Raw genomic sequence first — 23,431 nt, 5'->3', positions numbered from 1 at the left:
AATCATGACTCACTGTAGCCTTGACTTCCCAAGCTCAAGCAATCCTCTCACCTTAGCCTCCCAAGTAGCTGGGACCACACCTGGTTAATATTATTTATTTATTTTTGTAAAGATGGGGTCTTGGTTTGCTGCCCAGGGCTGGTCTCAAACTCCTGGGCTAAATCGATTTTCCCACCTTGGCCTCCCAAAATGTTGGGATTATAGGCATGAGCCTCCACACCCAGCTGATATTTTAAAACATGCAAGAACTCAAGGAATACTGTACCCCATAGTCCTCTTGAATGTATTGGTGAAAGGCCTTCATCCAATCAAGAGTTGACTGGAAAAATTTCAGCAAAAGGATTTATGGTGAGCATTTAATATATTTAAAGATCAAAGTAAAGGTAGAAACAAGAGTGGAAGAATAAGAAAAAAATACTATAAATTCTGACAAAGTAGAAAGTAATGCAACTAAATTATGTTAAAAGAATGAAGAGGGAAAGAAAGATGAACAAGCTTATTGATAATCAAATGGGTAATAGGTGGGAGTAAAAAATGCCATTAATCTACTTAGGAGGCTGAGGCCTGAGGATTGATTGAGCTCAGGAGTTCAAGACCAGCCTGGGCAATACAGTGAGACCCTATCTCTACAAAAAGATTTTAAAAACTATCTGGGTGTGGTGGTACATGCCAGTAGTCCTAGCTACTCAGGAAGCTGAGGCAGAAGGATGGTTTGAGCCTGGGAGTTCAAGGTTACAGTACTATAGAACTATGATCATGCCACTGCACTCCAGCTTGTAGACAGAGTGAGACCTTGTATTGAAACAACAACCACAACAACAACCACAATAACAAACACCCCACAATTCCTATAATATTACCTAGAGTGTTAAGTTTTCAACAAAAAAATTAGGAGATAAAACTGGATTTTAGGAGGAAGTAGGAAAGAAGAAGAAAGAAACAAAAAATGAGACATGCTAAAAAAAAGGAAAGTGTGACTGATACTCAGAAAAAATAAAGTCAATAAAAATGGATTCTGAGTAGACTCAGATGTTGGATTTAGCTGACAGTCTTCAAAGCAGCTGTTATAAATATGTTCAAATAATTAAAGCAAATTATAATTTAAAGAATTAAAGAACAATATGAGGACAATGACTCAATGAAGAGGGAATTTCAATCAGAAAATGAAAATAAAGAAAAGAACCAAATGGAAATTTTAGAGTAAAAAAAAAAAAAAACCAGAAATGAAAAATCCTGTAGATGGGACAAACAGCAGATCTGAAATGACAGAAGAAAGAATCAGTAAAATAGACCAATAAAAAGTAGTCAAAATGAAAGAAGAAAAACAAGATGAACAGAGCCTCAGAGACCGATGGAGGCAAAATCAATAGTACCAATATACATGTAATGAGATTCCCAGAAAGAGAGGAGTAAGTGGAAATGGCAGAAAAACAATATTTTATGAAACAATGGCCAAAACCTTCCAAATTTAATGGAAAACATTAATATACAGGTCTTAAAAGTTCAATGAATTCCAAATAGGATAAACACAAAGAAATCCATGCCTTGATATATCATAGCCAAACTCCTGAAAGCTAAAGACAACATCCTGAAAAGAGAGAACCATTCGTATACAAGGGAACAACAATATGCTTAATGGCTGACTCTTCATCAGAAAAACAATAGAAAACAATAAACAAAAACTGGTTCTTTGAAAAGATCAACAAAAGTGAAGCTCTAGCTAGAGTAGGCAAGAAAAAAGAAAGAAAGAAAAGTTATCAAAATTAGGACCATACAACAGAAATTAAAAAAAATGAAAAGACAATATTCCAAACAAGTTTACGCAACAAAATTAGTCAAGTTGGTTGGACAAGTGCCTAGAAAGATACAAAATACCAAAATGGACTCCAGAAGAAATAGAAATCTGATTACAACCATAACAAGTAAATAAATTCAATCAGTAATTAAAAATCTGCCCACAAGGAAAGGCCCAGGATCAGATAGCATCACAGGTAAATACTACCAAACATTACCTAAGAAAAATTAGTATCAATCCTTTGCAAACTATTTGAAAAAATAGAAGAGGAGGGAACACGTCTCAACTCATTCTATGTGGCCAATATCACTCTGATAGAAGTCAAAGTCAGACAAAGAAATCAGATGAAAGTCAGACAAAGAAATCACAAGAACACAGATTATTCTCATGAATGTAGACACAAGAATCCTTAACAAAATAATTAGCAAACCAAATCCGGAAACATAAAATAGATTATATACGGTGACTCTGTGGGACTTATCTCAGGAATGCAAAGTGGATTTAATACTGAAAATCAATAATGTAAAATACCATATTAATAGAATAAAAGAAAAACATCACATGATCACCTTAGTACACACGAAAAAGGAATCTGACAAAACCCAACACTCATTCATGATGAATACAAGGGGACTTCCTCAAGGGCATCTGTGAAAAATCTACAGTTAACATCATGCTTAATGATGAAAGACTGAATGTGTTACCCCTAAGACTGGAAAAAAGATGTTTGCTTTCACTATTTTTATTTATCATTGTATTGAAAGTTCTTGTCAGTGCAATAAGGCAAGAAAAAGAAATTAAAGGCATATACATTGAAAACGAAAAGTAAGGTCAGGCACAGTGGCTCACACCTCTAATCCCAATAGTTTGGGAGGCCAAGGTGGGAGGATTGCTTGAGGCCAAAATTTTGAGAGCAGCCTGAGTAACACAGCAAGAACCCCATCTCTATAAAATAAATAGTTATTAAATGAAGTGCTCAATATATATGAATAATTTTTTAAAAAAGAAAATAAAAAGTAAAACTGTCATTATTCAGAAATGACATGATACTATCTACAGAAAATCCTAATGAATCTATAAAAAGTCTACTAGAAATAATCACCAAGTTTGCAGTGAAGTAGGATACAAGATCAATATGCAAAATAAATCATCTTTTTATATAATGGCAACAAACAATTTGAAAATAAAGTTAAGAAAACAATTCCATCCAAATTAATGTAAAAATGAATAAAATACTCAGGAATACATTTAACAACTGAAGTGCAAGACCTGCATACTCAAAATTATAAAACACCATTGAAAGAAATTAAAGATCTAAATAAAAGGAGAAAAATGCCATGTTCATGGATTTGAAAACCCAGCAAGATATCAGTTTTTCATAAATTCATCTATAAACTAATTCCTGGCCAGGAGTGGTGGCACATGCCTGTAATCCCAGCTCTTTGGAAGGCTGAGGCAGAAGGATTACTTGAGCCGAAAAGTTAGAGACAAGCCCGGTCAACATAGTGAGACCCTATCTCTAAAAAAATAAAAAATAATTAGCCAGGGTCTAGTGGCCCTCGCCTGTGGTCTCAGCTGCTTGGGATGTTGAGGCGGGAGGATCACCTGAGCCCAGGAGTTTGAGGCTACATTGAGTTATGATTATGCCACTGCACTCTAGCCTAGGCAATGCAGCAAGACCCTGTCTCTAAAAAGCCAAAATAAACAAAATTAAACAAAATTAATTCCTTATACAAATTCCAACAGGCTTTTTTTGGACAGAAATTGAAACTAAGATTTATACGGAAATGCATACGACCCAGAATAGCCAAATCAACTTTGAAAAAGAACAAATTTAGAATATTTATATTAAAAATTTATCTTAAATTTGACTTAAAATTTTACTATAAAGTTATGGTAAATCAAGACTGTGGTACCAGTGTAAAGACATATATCAATGAAACATAATAATGAGTCAAGAAATAAACCCTTCTATTTATGGTCAATTGACTTTTACAATTTTATTTTATTTTTATATTATTGTTTAAGATAGAGTCTCACTCTGTCACCCAGGCTGGAGTGCAGTGGTGTAATCTTGGCTCACTGCAACCTCCGTCTCCTGGGTTCAAGTGATTCTCCTGCCTCAGTCTCCCAAGTAGCTGGGATTACAGGCATGTGCCACCATGCCCAGCTAATTTTTGTATTTTCAGTAAAGATGGGGTTTCACCATGTTGGCCAGGCTGATCTTGAACTCCTGACCTCAAGTGATCTGCCTGCTGTGGCCTCCAAAAGTGTTGGGATTACAAGAGTGAGCCACTGCGCCTGGCCCAACTGACTTTTGACAAAGGTGCTGCAGCAATTCGACAAGGAAAGAATAGTCTTTTCAACAAATGATACTAGGACCATTGGATATCCATATGCAAAACAAACAACAAACACACACAGTAGACAGACACCTCACGCAATATAGAAAAATTAACTCAAAATGGACAAAGACCAAAATGTACGAGTTAAAACTGTATAACTTCTAGAAAAAAAAGGAGAAAAATCTTTGTGACTTTCAGTTATGCAGATTTCTTAGATATGACACCATAAGCATGATTCATAAAAGAAAAAATGGATAAAATGGAATTTATCAACATTAAAATCTTTTGCTCCTCAAAAAATTTCCCCATTAAGAAAATGAAAAGCTAAGCCACAGATTAAAGAAAAATATTAGCAAATCTTATATCTGATAAAATATTTGTATCCAGAATACATAGAGAGCATGCTTACAACTCAATAGGAGGTTAAACAACCCAATTTAAAAATGGACAAGATGTGAATAGACATTTTACCAAAGATACACAAATGTCTACTAAGCACATGAAAGGATGCTGTTAGCCATTAGGGAAGTGTTAATTAAAATTGCAATAAGATAGCATTACATACACATTAGAATGACTAAAATCCAAAGACTGACAATATCAAGTGTTGATAAGATGGAAACTGGAACTCACACAAATCACTGGTGAGGATGTAAAGCAGCACAGCTCCATTGGAAAACAGTTTGGCAATGTCTTAAAAGTTAAACATAGGGCCAGGCATGGTGGCTCACGCCTGTAATCCCAACACTTTGGGAGGCTGAGGCAGGTGGATCACTTGAGCTCAGGAGTTCAAGACCAGCCTGGCCAACATGGTGAAACCCTGTCTCTACTAAAAATACAAAAAGTAGCCAGGCATGGTGGCGCACACTTGTAATCCCAGCTACTTGGGAGGCTGAGGCAGGAGAATCGCTTGAACCTGGGAGGCGGAGGTTGCAGTGAGCTGAGATTGTGCCACTGCACTCCAGCCTGGGTGACAGAGTGAGACTCTGTCTCAAAAAAAAAGTTAAACACAAATTTAACTTAAAAATTAACCGCCAGGCGTGGTGGCTCACGCCTGTAATCCCAGCACTTTGGGAGGCCGAGACAGGCGAATCACCTGAGGTCAGGAGTTCGAGACCAGCCTGGCCAACATGGTGACACCCCGTCTCTACTTAAAATAAAATAAAATAAATCAGCTGGGTGTGGTGGTATGCACCTGTAATCCCAGGTACTCGGGAGGCAGGAGAATTGCTTGAACCCAGGAGGCAGAGGTTGCAGTGAGCCGAGATTGTGCCATTGCACTCCAGACTAGGGGACAAGAGCGAGACTTCGTCTCAAAAAAAAAAAAAAAAAAAAAAAAAAAATTAACCATAAACAGCAATTTCACTCCTCAGTATCTATCCAGGAAAAATTTTAAAATAGATCTAACAATGACATGTAAGCAAATGTTCACAGCACCATTATTCAGAAGAGGTCCCTATACGGAAAACAATCCAAATGTTCATCAACTGATGAATGTGTAAACAAAATGTGGATTATCCATGCAACGAAATACTATTCAGCAACAAAAAGGAATGAACTTGCTATAATGTAGATGAACATTAAAAAAAACAAAAAGAAAAGAAAAAAGAACCACATGCCCCAAAACATAATGCTAAGTGAAAGAAGACAGACACAAAATCCTACATATTTTATAATTCCATTACAGGAAATTTCTAGAAAAGACAAATGTGCAAGTGAGAAGGGCACATCTCCTCTGTGGTATTCTTGGCAAAAATGCAAAATCTAAATCTAATTATGAGTTAACAATAGACATGGCCAAACTGAAGGGCATTCTACGAATAACCGGCCTGTACTCTTAATAAAGAATGTCAACGTCATGAAAGAAAAGATCAAAGCACTCTTCCAGATTGAAGACTAGAGAGATGGAAAAACAAAATGCGACGTGTGATCCTGAACTGGATCCTGGACTGGTGAACAACATGACCATAAAGGATACTTCTAAGATAATTGGCAAAATCTAAATTTCGACTGTGGATTTGATATCAGTTTCCTGATTTTGGTAATTTGTACTGTGATTATATAAGAAAATGTCCTAGTTCTTGGGAATACACTGAAGTATTTACGGGTGAAGGGATCTGATGTCTGCAACTTACTCTCAAATGGTACAGAAAAATTAATATGCATGTGTTATATACACACTGAAAAAGAAAATGATAAACAACATAAAAATTGAGCAAAACGTAAACAGTGAGTCCAGATATATGAGTTTATTATACTCTTATTGCCAGCTTGAAATTATTATATCAAAGTAGTTATTTTAAAGTGTGTTATCTCACTTTTCTTCTTTATATTTACTTTTATTACACCAAAGACATCTTTCTCAAACATCAACAGGATGAGATATCATCCTTTCTCGGAAATGTCTTATGGCCTCAAATGCCACAGAATAAAGTTCAAACTGTAGTATGATATTTACAGTTCTGTATGCCGTGGCCCCAATTTACCTTTCCAGCATCACTTCTCAGATTCTTCCCCAAACACTTTCAGGTCTCTAAGTCTCCCTTCATACCCCTGCCTGGAATGTCTGACCCTTAAATCTTCATCTTTTTCAAGTTCAAGTCAAATGTCTTTCTGCTTAGCTTCTCCCAGTCCCCAAAGGCAGGTTCTTTCTCTGCTCGCATGCTATGTTAACGACTTCCTTTCACCCTTTCAAAAACATTATCACATTGCCTTCTATTGTTAGCCTATTGTCTGGCACATAGTGGACCTCCGCTGTGGCCCTACCGTAATGTTATTTTCTAACCTTTCTATTAAATATGTAAAATGACTTACTTTTTAAAGCAAAGGCAATAAGTACATTTTGATTATTAATACAGTACTTGGACAAGAAATCAAGATTAAATGGTGATATAGCTATTGGCAGAAAGTAGATTCAGTTGGTTGAAAATAGTTTTCTTTTTCTTTTTCCTTTTTTTTTTTTTTTTTTAAACTGAGACAGGGTCTCGCTCTGTCACTCAGGCTGGAGTGCAGTGGCACGATCAGGGCTCACTGCAGCCTGTACCTGCTGGGCTTGAGCAATTCTCCTGCCTCAGCCTCTTGAGTAGCTGAGACTACAGGCATGTGCCACCATGCCTAGCTAATGTTTGTATTTTTTGTAGAGGTGGGGTCTCATTATGTTGCCTAGGCTGATCCTGAATTCCTGGGATCAAGTGATTCTCCCATTTTGGCCTCCCAAAGTGCAGCAGTTACTGGCATGAGCCACCCATGCCTGGCGAAATTATTTTTCATAGTCATCTTTGACCTTCAAACTGAAGCTTTATATTTTTTGGCTACAGGGCTTCCTGACTTCAGAATTTACCAAATATTTGACTCTCAAGTTAAAGTTCTGTGTACAAAGGCAGATAGGTATAGAACTGAGCCCACTTATGATTATCAAAAGAGGTAGATAGATACTTGAGTGGCTCACTAAATTCTTTGAAAATTTCTATTTAATTTCCTTAGTCTCAAGGATTTGCAAAATGATGTACATAGAAACAGAATAGACTTGGAGGTAGGTTATTTTCCATGATTGTATCACAAATCAAGTCCTGAGGACTCAAGCCAGCCTAAGGAATACACTGAAAGAAGGAAAACAAAAATCAAGAAAGGGAGAGGTAGAAAAAAAGAAGAGTGAAAAAACACATTTTCTAATCTAGGAGCTTTAGGAAACTCAATGTAAACAGTGGCATTAGGAATGATGGGGATGGCCAGGCGTGGTGGCTCACACTTGTAATCCCAGCACTTTGGGAGGTTGAGGCGGGTGGAGCACTTGAAGCCAGGAGTTCGAGACCAGCCTGGCCAATGTGGTGAAAGCCCATTTCTTCTAAAAATACAAAAAAAGTTGTTGGGCGTGGTGTCCTGCCTCTGTAGTCCCAGCTACTTGTGGGGCTGAGGCAAGAGGATCGCTGAACCTGGGAGGTCAAGGTTGCTGAACCTGGGAGGTCAAGGTTGCTGAACCTGGGAGGTCAGCGAGCCAAGGTGGCGCCACCGCCCCCAAGCCTGGGGAACAAAGTGAGACCCTGTCTCAAAAAAAAAAAAAAAAAAAAAAAAAAAAAAAAAGGAATGACGAGGAAAAAGAGATTTTGAAGACCAGGCCAGATCAGTTAGGGAATCCACAGGCTGGTAAAGTCACAACCTCCTATGTTGTTATTGTTTTCAACCAAACCAAACATGAATTTATATTTAATAAAACTAATTAGTCAAATGGGCCATTAAATCATTGTTTTATCAACATAACACTGAATTATTGAATTTCAAAAGTACACACACCTGTTTATAAACCTGTCCAGTTGACAATACAATCAGACTAATTAAAAGCATCCCCAGAAAACCAGAATACCACATAATTATACATAATCCGATAAAGTAATTTTCTTTAAATATATCACATTTCGTGTGTGCACATAACAGATCTGCAAGTCAAGCACAAATCCACTTTATTTCCAGGCCTCTGGTCTTCAGCCTTCTTCATTTAATGACAGTTCTCTTTCTCGGCCATAGGTAGGCCTCCGCCTCGCGCGCTCCTCGGCCCCCGCCGCCGCCCACTCCCCGGGCAGCACCATTTCCGCCCCGAGGGACCCTCACCGGGTCAGTGCTGCCACCTCTAATCCGCCCCTTCCCTTCCAGGGGCCACCGAAGCGGAAGGCGGTCCCGCTTTTCTTTCGGGGAACTTTTCTTGGTTCCTGCAACTGGGATCCGCAGTCTAGACCTCGCGGCTCACTCCATCAACCCCGCACGCTGCCCCCAGTTCCCCCGCCGCCGGCAGACTCCGCACTTACTGCACCGACAGGGCGACGGTGACGCAGCTTCGAGCAGCGCCGAACAGCCCCAGCCCCAGCTCCCGCGCGTGTCGCTCGGAGGAGGCGGCCGTGTACCCAGCGACTTCGGAGCCAGCGGAACCGCCGCAGCGTCTCCCGGGCAACCGGAACGCTAGGGCGCGCGGGGCACTGCGGCTTCCGGAGCGGGTTCCCCTGGCGCTGGCAGCCCCAGCCCTGATCCTTCTGAGAGGTGACAGCGTGCTGGCAGTCCTCACAGCCCTCGCTCGGTCTCGACGCCTCCTCTGCCTGGGCTCCCACTTTGGCGGCACTTGAGGAGCCCTTCAGCCCACCGCTGCACTGTGGGAGCCCCTTTCTGGGCTGGCCAAGGCCGGAGCCCACTCCCTCAGCTTGCAGGGAGGTGTGGAGGGAGAGGCGCGAGCGGGAACCAGGGCTGCGCACTGCGCTTGCGGGCCAGCTGGAGTTCCGGGTGGGCGTGGGCTTGGCGGGCCCCGCACTCTGAGCAGCCCGCCGGCTCTGCCGACCCCGGGCAATGAGGGACTTAGCACCCGGGCCAGCGGCTGCAGAAGGTGTAATGGGTCCCCCAGCAGTGCCAGCCCACCGGCGCTGCGCTCGATTTCTCACTGGGCCTTAGCTGCCTTCCTGCGGGGCAGGGCTTGGGACCTGCAGCCCGCCATACCTGAGCCTCCCGCCCCCTCCATGGGTTCCTGTGCGGCCGGAACCTTCCCGACGAGTGCCACCCCCTGCTCCACGGCGCCCAGTCCCATCGACCACCCAAGGGCTGAGGAGTGCGAGCGAACGGCGCGGGACTGGCAGGCAGCTCCACCTGCAGCCCCTGTGCGGGATCCACTTGGTGAAGCCAGCTGGGCTCCTGAGTCTGGTGGGGACGTGGAGAACATTTATGTCTAGCTCAGGGATTGTAAATACACCAATCGGCACTCTGTATCTAACTCAAGGTTTGTAAACACACCAATCAGCACCCTGTGTCTAGCTCAGGGTTTGTGAATGCACCAATCGACACTCTGTATCTAGCTGCTCTGGTGGGGCCTTGGAGAACCTTTGTGTCGCTACTCTGTATCTAACTGATCTGATGGGGACGTGGAGAACCTTTGTGTCTAGCTCAGGGATTGTAAACACACCAGTCAGCACCCTGTCAAGACAGACCACTGGGTTCTACCAATCAGCAGGATGTGGGTGCGGCCAGATAAGAGAATAAAAGCCGGCTGCCCGAGCCAGCAGTGGCAACACACTCGGGTTCCTTTCCACACTGTGGAAGCTTTGTTCTTTCGCTGTTTGCAACAAATCTTGCTACTGCTCACTCTTTGGGTCCACGCTGCTTTTATGAGTTGTAACACTCACCGCGAAGATCTGCAGCTTCACTCTTGAAGCCAGCGACACCACGAGTTCACCGGGAGGAAGGAACAACTCCAGACGCGCTGCCTTAAGAGCTGTAACACTCACCGCAAGGTCTGCAGCTTCACTCCTGAGCCAGCGAGACCACGAACCCACCAGAAGGAAGAAACCCCGAACACATCTGAACATCAGAAGGAACAAACTCCAGACGCGCCACCTTAAGAGCTGTAACACTCACCGCGAGGGTCCGCGGCTTCATTCTTGAAGTCAGTGAGAGCAAGAACCCACCAATTCCGGACACACTTCCTCTTGGTGGGTATAACCTCGGGGCCGAGCCTGTAGCATCAGGCTGTGAACGGAGCAAAAGTTGAATGAGAGCGCTCAGGAAACATTTCAACCACTTTCCCCTTAATACTGTGATTACACCATGTCCCCTTCTTTCCCAAGGCATCGAGAGCACTGAAAAACAGCACACGTAACTGTTGAATATTGATTAGTTCGTTTCCCTGCCTGGGCAGAGACCTTCAGTTTGCAAGATTCTCTGTCATTAGTCATTACTTTTCGGTCTTGTTTAATTATCCAAATACCTTTTCAGCAGACTTCTGTAGGTTTTTGCGTGAAAAGCAGCTATGGATCAGAGGCCATTTTCCTAATTCACCTAGCATTGTACTAGTACCTGGGGCCTAAGAATCAGACACAGGTTTCACACCCATTAGGGAAGAAAGTCAATGAAACAAATAACGTAATGAATGCTCTGTGGAGATAATGTATTACTTGGGAAAGAGAATTTTGGCTAGAGCTTACCCATTTTATTCCCAGGACTAACTTAGAAATGCTATATGTTAATAGGCACACACGTACTTTGTTTCAGCATTAGCAAAATGCTCCCCGTGATCATGGCCAGGTTTAGCATCTCCATACTTCCCTAAACAGGTGACTCTCTTCTCCTTTTCTCATCCATCTCATTTCTTTTCCACTTCTTTCATTTGCTTAGATACATGCTCAAATCTCCCATCTTTAACAAACAAAATCAAAACAAAAACCTTTATCTCCTTCCTCTTTTGAGACCAAATACACTTCCACTAAAGTCAAATACTCATAAAATTCACATCTATCCAATTCCTATATAATTTCCACCATCTATCATGCTATAGAAAAATTTCTCATTAAGTATACAAGTATCACCGTATGTACAAATCCATCAACCCATTTATATCTTCATGATACTTGCTCTCCAGTTTCTGAAACTGTTGATTCCTAGCTGCTTCTCTCATAAGGAGGCTCTTCACAACCAGGCCCATCTTTTTATGCAGCTTCCTGCCCTATTACTCTGCTTCAGGCACCCGAAACTCTGGTTCATTCAATTCAATGTCACTATTTCTTGAACATGCAGTATTTGCATATGCCTTGGTCTAGGCTACAGGTTCCTACCTTGCTTTCTTACTGCATATGATAAATTTCTCTTCAGCTATCAACAACCTGGTTTACAAATCTTACTACACAAAGCAGAATTAGGCACAACCTCTTGTACCTTTTTTTTTTTTTTTTTTTTTGGAAACAGAGGCTCACTCTGCTGCCTAGGCTAAAGTGCAGTGTCACAATCATAGCTCACTGCAGCCTCAAACTCTTGGGCTCGAGTGACTCTCTTGCCTCAGCCTCCCTCCCCAGTAGCTGGGACTATAGGCATGTGCCATTATACTTGGCTAATTTCATTTTTTGTAGAGAAGGAGAATTGCTATGTAACTCAGGCTGATCTTGAACTCCTAGGCTCAAGTGATTCTCCCACCTCAGCCTCCCAGTGTTGGGATTAGAGATTTGAGCCATCACACTGGGCCTGTACCTTGTTTTAATACTACTTACTTCCGTTTGCCTTTATTCATCCAAGTGTGCTCCTTGGATGAATACTGGTTGGGAATTAAACCTTTTCCATCTCTTCTCCAGTGCTAGTAAAGTGCCTTGGCTACAGTGTAAATAATCACTATATGTTGTGTAAGTAATTGTCTCACAAAAGTTAAAAAAGTCTTTGTTATGACTTTTGACTACTTATTTAATATACTTTGACTGTAAATTTTATGTAAATCCTTTTATCTTTATACCAAATTTGGATAAGAAAAATGCCTTTCGGTAAAGCAAAAAATTAATACAGAAGTTAGTATCTCTTGTGCAGAAACAGTGAAAATAAAAATCTGAAATCCAACACCTGGAGAAAAAAAATCTAATTTTAGAGGAAAGAATGAGAGAGTCTGTTTTAGTGGGCAGTGGATATACTGCATGTATTTTATGTAATAGTCTTGCACAGTGGTTAAGAGAATACACTTTGAATCAAGTGCCGAGGTTCAAATTTTGCTGTATTATTTACCAGCTATAGTCCTGGGCAAGCTGCTAAAACTTTCTGTGCCTGTTTCTTCATCTGTAAAACAGAGTTAATAATACCTCACAGGGGTGTTCTGGGGCTTAAGTGGGACTATATAAAGCATGCAGATGAGTACCTGGCACACATATACGTCAACTGGGAATGTATTATATGCTCTCTTAGTGTTTACCCATTATTTTGTATAGCACATACTTTCACCTCTCCGCCAGTAATGGTGAAAACTAATAGCATCTGTCCTTTGTTTCCTGGTCTCTACTGAAATCAGAGTCACATGTGCAAGCTGAATGATGCCATTAGGCCCATAACCGGTTGATCTCATTCTCCTCAAAACCAGTGTCTATGCAATTAGCTAATAAGAAGATCGCTTTAACTTCAATAAAGATGAAATAGATTGTTTCCAACATTTAAGTGAGTGGCTGTCTTCCTTTTGTGTACATAAAGATCCATAATCAAAAATTCCTGGGTGGAATCTAGAAATTTGCACTTTTAAGTAGTACCAAAGATGATTCTGAGGCACACTTGGACACACTCAGAAGCACTGATTTAAATTTAGCGCCCACCAGTGGTTTTCATGTTGCGATGCACATCAGAATCATTTGTACAACTTTATAAAAATATAGGTTACTGAGCCTCAGCCCTCAAGATTATGACTCCAGATATATCTTAGAAAGCTCCTGAGTAATACACAATCAGTTGTGTATTTTATTTTTTGAAAATGTTTCTAAGTGTTTAACAGCTAAATGTGATGACTAACGTTTTTTGAGATATGACCCTTTATATAACTTATAAGTCTTAAAAACTGAAAAAAAAAGTGGTTCAGAAAAAGGATAAACTAAACAACCTGTCAGTAAGAGCCAAGAACAGAATCTTGATCACTTAAAAATCTTCACTTAAAAATCTTTTCCAACAGTCTCTGTTTTGCAGCAAATTGATAATGTTATACTGACAAAGATGTGTGAAAAAACATAGTCATTAGTCACTAATGATAGTATTATTCCCAATGTGGGAAAAGTGATAAATGAACTCAGTTGTTATGGTTATTAGCATCTGTACCATTTTAGATGTGGAAACTGTTAAATTATTCAAGGCCATTGTGACACGTAGTGGCATAAGCAATATGGAAATGGTGCCTCTTGATCCCCAATCCAGTTCTTCCCTCTTAATCTTCCCCTTCCTTACCTCCAGAACTGCATTTCCCAATGCTTCCTTACTTTCTCTAACCCAGGCACTAGCACATTTTTTCTGTAAAGGGTCAGCAAAGTAAGAATTTTAGGCTTTTCAGACCATATAGTGTTTCAGAAGCCACTCAACTCAAATATTGTAGCACAAAAGCAGCATAGACAGCATGTAAGTGAATACGTGGTGGTGTGCTCCATTAAAACTTTATTTACAAAAACAGGCAGTAGGCTGGATTGGTCTGAGGACTGTAGTTTGTGGACCCCTGCCTCTAACCAGAAAACTATGAATGTTTGACTTTTCTTATCAGGAAGTCGAAGTTTCTGCAAAAGATGCCCTTTTCTCCTGTGTGGAAATATTAATGCTTCATGAAACTGAAATCACATATCAAATAAAAATCATGATTTGAGGGACCAAAATTCAATACTTAAGAATTTAACTACAAAACAAATAAAGCTTTCCCCTCTTAATATATTTTAGTGTTACTATATACAGATTAAACCAGATGACAAGCTACTATACAACAGCATGTTAAAAAACATGTTTATTTTACAATATGTACAATCAGGAACATATTTTAAAACCATTATCATTACAATAAATGAAGATCATAAATCACAATTTAGTTTGTTCTTAGTGTATATACTCACATTAAAATATAAAGAACATATACCAAAAAGAGCCAAAAGTGTGCATTTTGCTAAAACCTGGTATATACATATTCCATTGGAAAAAAGCAATCAAAAATGACTTAAACCAAAACTAAGTTCCTGTGATGTGTAGTAACCATTATATTGTTTGTATGAGGTAGTAACTAAATTATTTTGGCCATGTATTAATACTCTAAGTCAAAAGAAATATGAAAAGGATCATAAAATAAGGCCAACAAAAGTAAAAATTCCAAGAGAAATTTGAACCACTTCACTCTATGGAATGTTACAGTTCTTCAGTGTGATCATATGAAATGTTTAGTGAGGACTCTTTAATAATGCTAATTAATTCTTTGTGCATACTGTAATTCAGACCACAATTGCAGTATTCTATCATGGTACCGCTATTCTGTGATTCAAAAATGTTCAAAGGTATTGTTTTTAAGCAAAGACAAGCAATCTTACAGGATTCTGCTTAAATATAAAAAGACCAGTTACTACAACATGTGGTTAATTATAATTGGTTTGCTTCACATAGAAAACAATCCAAATACATTTGTGGAGCCAAATGCTTATAGACAATGTCACAGCTTACTTTTGTGACTTAATACATCACATATCAATACTTTGTGCAAATATAAACACCAGTGTACTTGCATTAAAATTAAAAAGATTATAAAATGATTACAGCCTCCATTACAATTTTAAAAGTTACAAGATTTATATTCATATTACTAAATTACATATAATAAAAATACAATAGTGTTAAATGTATTGTTTCATTGCCAGCATCCCATTTTGTAATATAGCCACACCCAAGAATATACTAAAGAATTCTTAAAATATTAACCCCAATTGCATTTTCATCAACATTTACATCTGTACAGATAAGACACTTACTTGTACATCTCATCAAAGTACATTATCTACATAAATTCTTAGTGTATGTCTTCAGCAATATGAAGTTTCACAGAAAAAATACTGCCTATATGTACAAAGATTACATAACAATGAATTAAGCACTTGTGTGGTTCAATATGCTAAATATATCCATACCACTTAAAACAAAATTTTCCCCATCTTATCTCATGCCACAATAAATTACAAAGTAACTGAAGACAGGTTACTGCAGCTTTTGTACAGCTTCAAGCATCCATTAATGTTGCAGTGGTAGTGTTCTTTCTTTCTAGAGTTAACTGTCAAAGCACAACAATTCTCAGTAACTGTTTTCATGACCCGCCAGGATGTACAAATTGCTATTTGCTGTGGGGTTATCAGTTGGCCTACTTTCCAAAACCACGACCCTGAAAGTAATAAACAAAAAACATATAACAAAACAAAGTTATTCTTGAAAATTAATGTTAGCTCCCAAATTTTCCATTGCTTCTCCAATATGTGCCTCTATAAATGCTGCTCATTTGATTGTGGGCAGAAATCATTTGCTATCACTGTGATTACAGGGCCAGTTCTGTAAAGGGAAGTAATTTTGCTGTCCACTACCTCCCACCTCTAGGCCAGTGTTCTTCTAAGAGTCAGAAGTGGGGAGAAACCTATATTGGAAATTATTTGGGGGAACTTAATTCTTATTACAAGTTCTAAAAACGATTTGCAGTTCAAGAATCAGAAGCTAAATTGCCAGGGTCTGACCCAGAGACCCAGGCTGCACAATGGATGAATAACGTACTCAGACACTGGTATTCAGTGAAAGACTGGCTAGGGGGCCAGGGTGCTCACAGAAAGAGTTGTAGTGGCCATGTGCCCTGACTAGCTGTCCCTGCAGGCATTTATTCAGCACAGATTTAATGACAAAGGCTTTGAGTCAACCTACTTGTGGGTAATTTATCTGGTTGCCCTCCCCAGGAAAGAGCAGTCCTGCCCACATGATCAAAGGTTGGTTTTAGGACAACATGAGTAAACAAGCTATTTAGATAAACTCCTCTACATTCCTGTGTATCTATGCCCTAAGCTTTTAAGAGAATTCAGCTGCCTTCAGCCAAATCTTTTACTGAAGCTATGCAAACCTTCTGGCTTTCCAAGAAGGTTTGTGTCTATTTCCTGTAACTTTATAATTTCTCCCACCACCCTGACCAATCTCTTACAGTCAATCAGAACAGGTCTCCAAAATCCTATCGGCATTAACAACAAAAAGTTCTGTTCATTAACATATGGTATTTCCTCTTTCTTCTGCTGCAAATCAGATGTCAGTATGTTTAATGCAAACTAGTACTGACAGATCCATACATTCCTGTTACTTGGAAGATCAGGTACATTTTCAAAGGCTTTCTAACTTTCTGACTTGTGAATTCTCATAGTGTGAAAAATTCAATGTTGAACATATTGCAGACATTTCAATTCTCTTGAAAAAGAAATCTGTTTCATGCTGGATCTATAAAACACGTTTAGTACTGTGTATTTAATACAGTCCGTTTTCATACCTGTCAGATCCAAGCAGCCTGAAAATTCTTGTGCTATCTGAAATTTCTTGTGTTACCTGTTCAATTAAAACACAAATTTAATTTCTGAAATTAAAGACACAAAATTTTTAATGGGCACTTCATTATAATTCAACAGAAAAGAAACATAATCCCTAAAATGAAAACATATTCCTGCATGACTGTTTGTTAAAGTCAGCATGTAGATACATCAATTTGTTAGTCGAGGGGAAATGTGGTTAATTTTGAGTTAATCATAAAATGCAGGCAAAGGAAAATGATTTCCTTGTTAAATCATAAGACTTCAAGGGAAAAACTTAAAAGCAAAGCACTAAATCCATTTTATTTATTAGAAACTTTCATCATTTATGTTAACGCTAATGGCAAGGTTACTGGCAGCAGTAAGCTACTTAGATCTGCTTCTTTTACTTAAAAAGGCTGCCACGTAGTGTAACAGGAAATATTTAAAAGCCAGACATGCCTTGAGTTTGAATGTCAGTTCTCCCACTTACTGGGCAACGTATGTAATCGGCTAGAAATGGTTTTGCCTTATGCAAGATAGGATTGAAAAGATCTACCATGCAGTAGAGCCCTGCAGTGTTCTTATAAGGATTAGTGGGTATAATGCCTAGCTAAGGAAGTGCTCAATACGTAATAATTATCTTTCCCACTTCTTCCCCATTCTCTTGAAATAATATTTTCTAATGACCATATATCCTTCAAGAAGTCCTCAGTGTGACCACCTACCAGTTGGGGAGTTAAGAATAAATATACAAGAAAAAGAGAAACCAACTGTTCACAGCTTACTGAACACAAAATATTATGAATTAGAAGGGCAGTAGCATCTCCCCAAAATTTGGTAGGCTGAAGAAAAAATGGATTTGAAATTAAATTTATTCCATCAATACCCCTACAATTAGATTTTCTAGAAACACTAATGACTCTTAGCTTCTGTTGTAACCCAGCATACCTGCAGGAAACAACATGCTCAGCATGCTCACTTCAACGCCTGTGGCTCATCATGACTGTGATTACCAATATATTTTGGGGTTTGCCTACTAGAAGAAGCTAACATTTTTGGAGGTGTGTATTGATGGGCTGCCTGTGTAGTTCTCAGGTGACTTTTTGGGTGAACTTTTTCCTTTTAGTTTTTAAACCACTTCTGTATGTCTGTAATGCTTTTCTTTCTCTGACTAGTGTTTATTAGCTGTTGACTGTTCTTATCTCCCTGCTCAGTTCCTCATGTGATTTTAGAAAGTGTGAGCCCACTTGTGGGGATTACTTTTAGAAACATCATAGCAGCCACCTTTTTGTTGGAGGGGGACGGAGTCTTGTTCTGTCGCCAGGCTGGAGTACAGTGACGCGATCTTGGCTCACTGGAACCTCCGCCTCCTGGGTTCAAGCGATTCTCCTGCCTCAGCCTCTCCCGAGTAGCTGGGACTAGAGGCACGCGCCACCACGCCTGGCTAATTTTTCTATTTTTAGTACAGACGAGGTTTCACCATGTTGGCCAGGCTGGTCTTGATCTCTTGACCTTGTGATCCGCCCGCCTCGGCCTCCCAAAGTGCTGAGTGTACAGGCGTGAGCCAACATGCCTGGCCAGCAGCTACCTTTTAAACACTTACTATAGGTCAGGAACCAGGCCAAGCACATTACATGCTTTGTTTCATTTAATCATAACAACTCAATTCACAGATGAAAAAATATAGGTAGAAAGAAGTTAGGTGACATGCCAAGGTCACCCAGCTACTAACTAGCTGAACTTGAGACCTGAAGCCTGGTGTCTCAACTCTGGAACCCAGGCTCATGAACACTGTGGTATATTGCTTACTTTGTTAGAAATAAACGCTCTGAGCTTAATGAATGACAGTTTAAGAAACAAATAAGCTTCCTTCCAAGTTACATGACTGAGATTGGCTTGGGGGTACTGGAAGAATTTCTGACAATTTTACGTGCTTGTAACATTCTAGGGGGCAAGTGCCACATCTTGTTCATGTTTATAACCTCAGAACTTTCCGGCATAAATGTTGAACTGACTTGAATATGTCACACAGCTTGGAGTTAAATTATTTCTGTGAGGTAGGAAGGATTCATGAGATGCATAGCTAAAGGTTAATGAAAAGGAAAGGTAAAGGGGGCAAAGAATTATATACATGTCAAATGAATAAGGATGTTGAAAATAAAGAGGTAAGTGGGCTTCCAGAGAAATATAGGACTCTTTACTTATAGTCTGCGCTGGTCATTATTTCTGAAGTACAAGGTAGAAAAGGTGCTTAAGGCCAGAGAGAGCCAGCACTAGCACTCTTGCTCCTGGGGTTCCTCTGGGAAAGTTGAAAGAAAATCATAGTTGGCTCACTTTTAGCAGATTAGCAAGTTCTTGTTCTAAATTTCAGACTGATTATCTGGAAGCACATTAAATATGCACTAAAGTTGTTTGAGTAGTGGAGAGAGAGAGAGGTGGACATAGAGTATGGGCTACTGACTTTATCAATAGACTAAATACAGTAAGTATTAATAAAGTTAGCCAATCAAGCATTACTTGTATCATTTAGGAATCGAATTGTTTGAAGTGGAATTTGATAATGTCTTGTGACTACTTAATGGACATAATTTACTTACCTCATTAGATCTAAAACTTCTACCTTGCATTCCATGTTTCCAGAAAGCTAGCACACTGTCTTGTAGGCACACTAGCAGGCAAGAACAGCTCAATTACTGTTAATAGTACAAAAGTTCAACTGATAAGCATCATTTCATCCCTCTATCTCATATAGCAATATTTCAATTCACAACTAATGTCAGCTATTCCATATTTATATGGCATCTTTACATTTGAAAAGTTTAAAAATATACTATACAGAGCTTATGCATCTTTTTGGTAGGAAAAAATTCACTGAAAATATTTTTGTTATAGTTTTTTTGTATTTTTAGTAGAAATGGGGTTTTACTTTGTTGGCCAGGCTAGTCTCAAACTCCTGGCCTCAAGTGATCTGCCTGCCTCGCCCTCCCAAAGTGCCAGGGTTAAAGCCATGAGCCACTGTGTTCGGCCTGTTTTGGTAATTTTCAAAAATAAAATACTGCAAAATACAGAAAACAGCACAAAAATATACGTGTATCCACCACCCAACAATCAGATCCTAACATTCTGCCATTTTTGCTTTAAATAAAAACAAATACAGCTGGCATCCCCTATGTACCCTGCCCTATTCCCAGTTCTGGTCTTTCCTTCCTCCCTGAGATAACCACTATTATAAATTTGGTATTTATCATTCTCATGCATGTTTTTACTATTACTATAAGTTTATACTATCAATATAAATTTTATATTGAATATTTCCAACCTTCATACATTCAGTAAGATGAACATTGAGGTTATTTCTAGTTTTTCATTATTACAAACAATTTTGCAATAAACATTTTTGTACATCTTGAATACATGTACAAATCTTTCTTGAGGGTAGACACCCATAGATAGAATTACTGAAGCACAGGGCATAAACAGAACAAGATTTAGTTTTGCTTTTTATATTTATATTTTTAATATACTTTTTGGCATGTATTCAGGGAGGAATAAATCTTATTTTGTTTTCTGCAGGTAACCAATTGTACCAGCATCATTTGTTGAATGGCCCATTTCTTCCCCACTAATACATAATGCCACAAATTTCCATTTACATGTGGGTCTATTTCTGGGCCTTTTCTTCTATCTCACTCTTCTACCTATTTATTCCTGTGTTGTTACCACACTACCTTAATCACTATGGCTTTATAGTAAGTTTCAATATTGGGTAGAAAACGATTTGTCAACATTTATTTTATTATTCTTGGTCTTTGGCTCTTCCATATAAATTTATTTTTTATTTTAAAAAATTATTTGTAGAGATGGGGTCTCCCAGTGTTGTCCAGGCTGGTCTTGAAATCCAGGGCTCAAGCAATTCTCCTGCCTCAGCCTCCTACAGTGTTGGGATTACAGGCATGAGCCGCCACGCCTGGCCATTCCATATGGATTTTAAGAGCAGCTTATCAAGTGGCACAAAACATCATGTTGGGATTCTTACTGCAGATCCACTGAACCTGTGGATTAACTGAAGAACTGGCATCTTTCTCATTTAAGTCTTTCTACCCATGGACATGATGTAATTCTTCACTTGCTGAATCTTTTATGTCTTAAAAAAAAATAATTTGGAGGTTCCTAGATAATGATCTTAAAAATGTTTGGATTTCATTTATTCTTATGTATGTTACTTTATTGCCATTGTGAAAGGGATCTTTTTTCCAATTAAGCTTTTCACTGATTATTTAGGAAAGCTATTCTTTGGTGTTACTCATATCCAGCAACTCTGAATTCTCTTACTAACTCTAGTAATTTATTAATAGGGTTTTATATTCTATGTACATAATCATACCATCAGCAAAAAATGATCTTTTTATCTTTTTCTTTCTAATCCTCATACTTTCCCTTTCTCATTTAATAGACAATAATGAAATGTGATAATAGCAAACATCCTTATTTAGTTCTCCACTTTAATGGGAATTAATTTGATCATTAAACATATTTTTAACAGGCTTTGCTAGATGAAGGACATTCCTTTCTATTCCCAATTTGCTAAGAAGTATTATTAAAAAAAAATCATTAATGACAGATTTTACTGAATGCTTTTTGGGCATCTACTGAAGAGTTACATGATTTTCTCTTAATACTTGGTATTGTGTATTACATAAATACATTTTCTGATGCTGAACCATCCTTGCTTTCCTGGGATAGTTTACTATTTGATAATGTGTAATTCTATTTGCTAATATTTTATTTAGATTTTTAAAAATGATTTTCATAAGATTATAATTTTTGTTTTCTGTACTAATCTTGTTTGATTTTAGTATCAGTATTAAACATTGATTTATTCAGAATTCCTTGTCTGTAGTCTGAAACAGTTTGCACAGGATAGGGATTATCTCTTCCTTTAATGGGGGAGGTAGATAAAAAAACCATCATGCCTGATTATCAGGTACCACAAGCAATGAACTTGGCTGTGGTTCTCCATCTCCTGTGGGATACTTTTGTAACTGGAGCCCAGCAGGCCTGTTAGCTTCAGACCTGTATACTGCTTTGAGATTCTGTTGTTGATCTTGCTTTTTGACCCTGGCTATTTCTTTGAAAGCAGATTCCATTTTAACATCTTGATCAGATATCCCTCGAAACTGACTTATTATAATCATTTGTTTGTTGGATGAATGACATTCTAGTTGGGAGAATGTAGAAAACAGAACCAGGAATAAGACAATGAACTAACTGTCTTTAGCCTTACCCTCTGCTAATACACATACACACAAATATCTTTATTTTACTGATAAGGAACACCAGAAAAAGTGTGCCTAGTCAAATATTAATCACCATTCATTTTCCCAGCACTATCCTACATAAGATGATTTTCACCTTATTTTTCCTGAATGTAGTCATTTAAAAGTATTGATTGTCAGAAATCCTTTTCCAGAAAAATACTCCTATTAAGCAAAATGTGAGAATGACAAGAAGGAACTTCCATATACTTAAAATTCTCTGATCAGCAGACACAACAGCCAAAACATAATCTGGTATACTGAGTACTAAATTTTAAAGTACTTATAGAAAAACCCTATAGGAGTCTGGAGGAAATGGGAATTCAAAACTATGTTATAAGAAATGATATTATTTCAAGGCCAGGTGCGGTGGCTCACGCCTGTAATCCCAGCACTTCGGGAGGCCGAGGCAGGTGGATCAGGAGGTCAAGAGTTTGAGACCAGCCTGGCCAAAGTAGTGAAACCCCATCTCTACTAAAAATACAAAAATCAGCCGGGGGTGGTGGCGGGCGCCTGTAATCCCAGCTACTCGGGAGACTGAGGCAGGAGAATCACTTGAATCCGGGAGGCAGAGGTTGCAGTGAGCTGAGACTGCACCATTGCACTCCAGCCTGGGTGGCAGAGACACTCCATCTCAAAAAAAAAAAAAAAAAAGATATTACTTCTTACCAGGAAGATAACATTATCTACACTACAGTTATTAAACTATTTTAGAAAATGTGTAAGAATGAAGGCTGATAGTGACCTCATATTTATTATACCCTCTAATTTTATTTTACTTTTTGAGACAAGAGTCTCGTTCCTCACCCAGGCTGGAGTGCAATGGTGCGATCTCAACTCATTGCAACCTCCCCTTCCCAGGTTCAAGTGATTCTCATGCCTCAGCTTCCCAAGTAGCTCGGACTACAGGCGTGTGCCAGCAAACCTGGATAATTTTTGTATTTTTAGTAGACACGGGGTTTCACCATGTTGGCCAGGCTGGTTTTGAATTCCTGGCCTCAAGTGATCCACCCACCTTGGCCTCCCAAAGTGCTAGGATTACCGGCATGAGCCACCATGCCCAGCCATATCCTTTATTTTAAAAAAAGAATCTTAATAATATCAATCTTTAATTTTGGATAATTAGCAGATAAATTATTTTAAGGAGTTCATAATGCAAAGAATTATAAAACT

At 38.9% G+C, this 23,431-nt stretch overlaps 2 protein-coding genes across 7 annotated transcripts in view; both read right to left on the bottom strand.

Annotated features, from left to right (window-relative positions):
* CDKL4 (cyclin dependent kinase like 4) overlaps window positions 1-8,676 on the bottom strand; it is a 64,621-nt gene extending 55,945 nt beyond the window's left edge. Inside the window, exon 1 of the mRNA XM_055108036.2 lies at window positions 8,431-8,676. The gene's annotated coding sequence lies outside the window, so the exon portion shown is untranslated. The remainder of the gene's footprint in view (window positions 1-8,430) is intronic.
* A 5,689-nt stretch (window positions 8,677-14,365) lies between these two features.
* MAP4K3 (mitogen-activated protein kinase kinase kinase kinase 3) overlaps window positions 14,366-23,431 on the bottom strand; it is a 188,011-nt gene continuing 178,945 nt past the window's right edge. For 5 of the 6 annotated variants that reach the window (XM_034952985.3, XM_034952986.3, XM_003817629.6 and 2 more), the window contains 3 exons: window positions 19,541-19,611; window positions 16,925-16,980; window positions 14,366-15,793 (listed from right to left, as the gene is read on the bottom strand). In XM_034952985.3, the coding sequence (XP_034808876.2) occupies window positions 15,706-15,793; window positions 16,925-16,980; window positions 19,541-19,611 (215 nt within the window). In that variant the 3' untranslated portion in view covers window positions 14,366-15,705. Of the gene's footprint in view, window positions 15,794-16,924; window positions 16,981-19,540; window positions 19,637-23,431 lie in introns of all 6 variants that reach the window. The other variant, XR_004669789.3, reaches the window with a different exon arrangement.

Source organism: Pan paniscus, chromosome 12 (assembly GCF_029289425.2).
Source record: "Pan paniscus chromosome 12, NHGRI_mPanPan1-v2.0_pri, whole genome shotgun sequence".
Taxonomy (NCBI): Eukaryota; Metazoa; Chordata; class Mammalia; order Primates; family Hominidae; genus Pan; species Pan paniscus.
The sequence above is the reverse complement of the archived record's forward strand: the minus strand, read 5'-3'. Positions and strand labels throughout refer to the sequence as shown.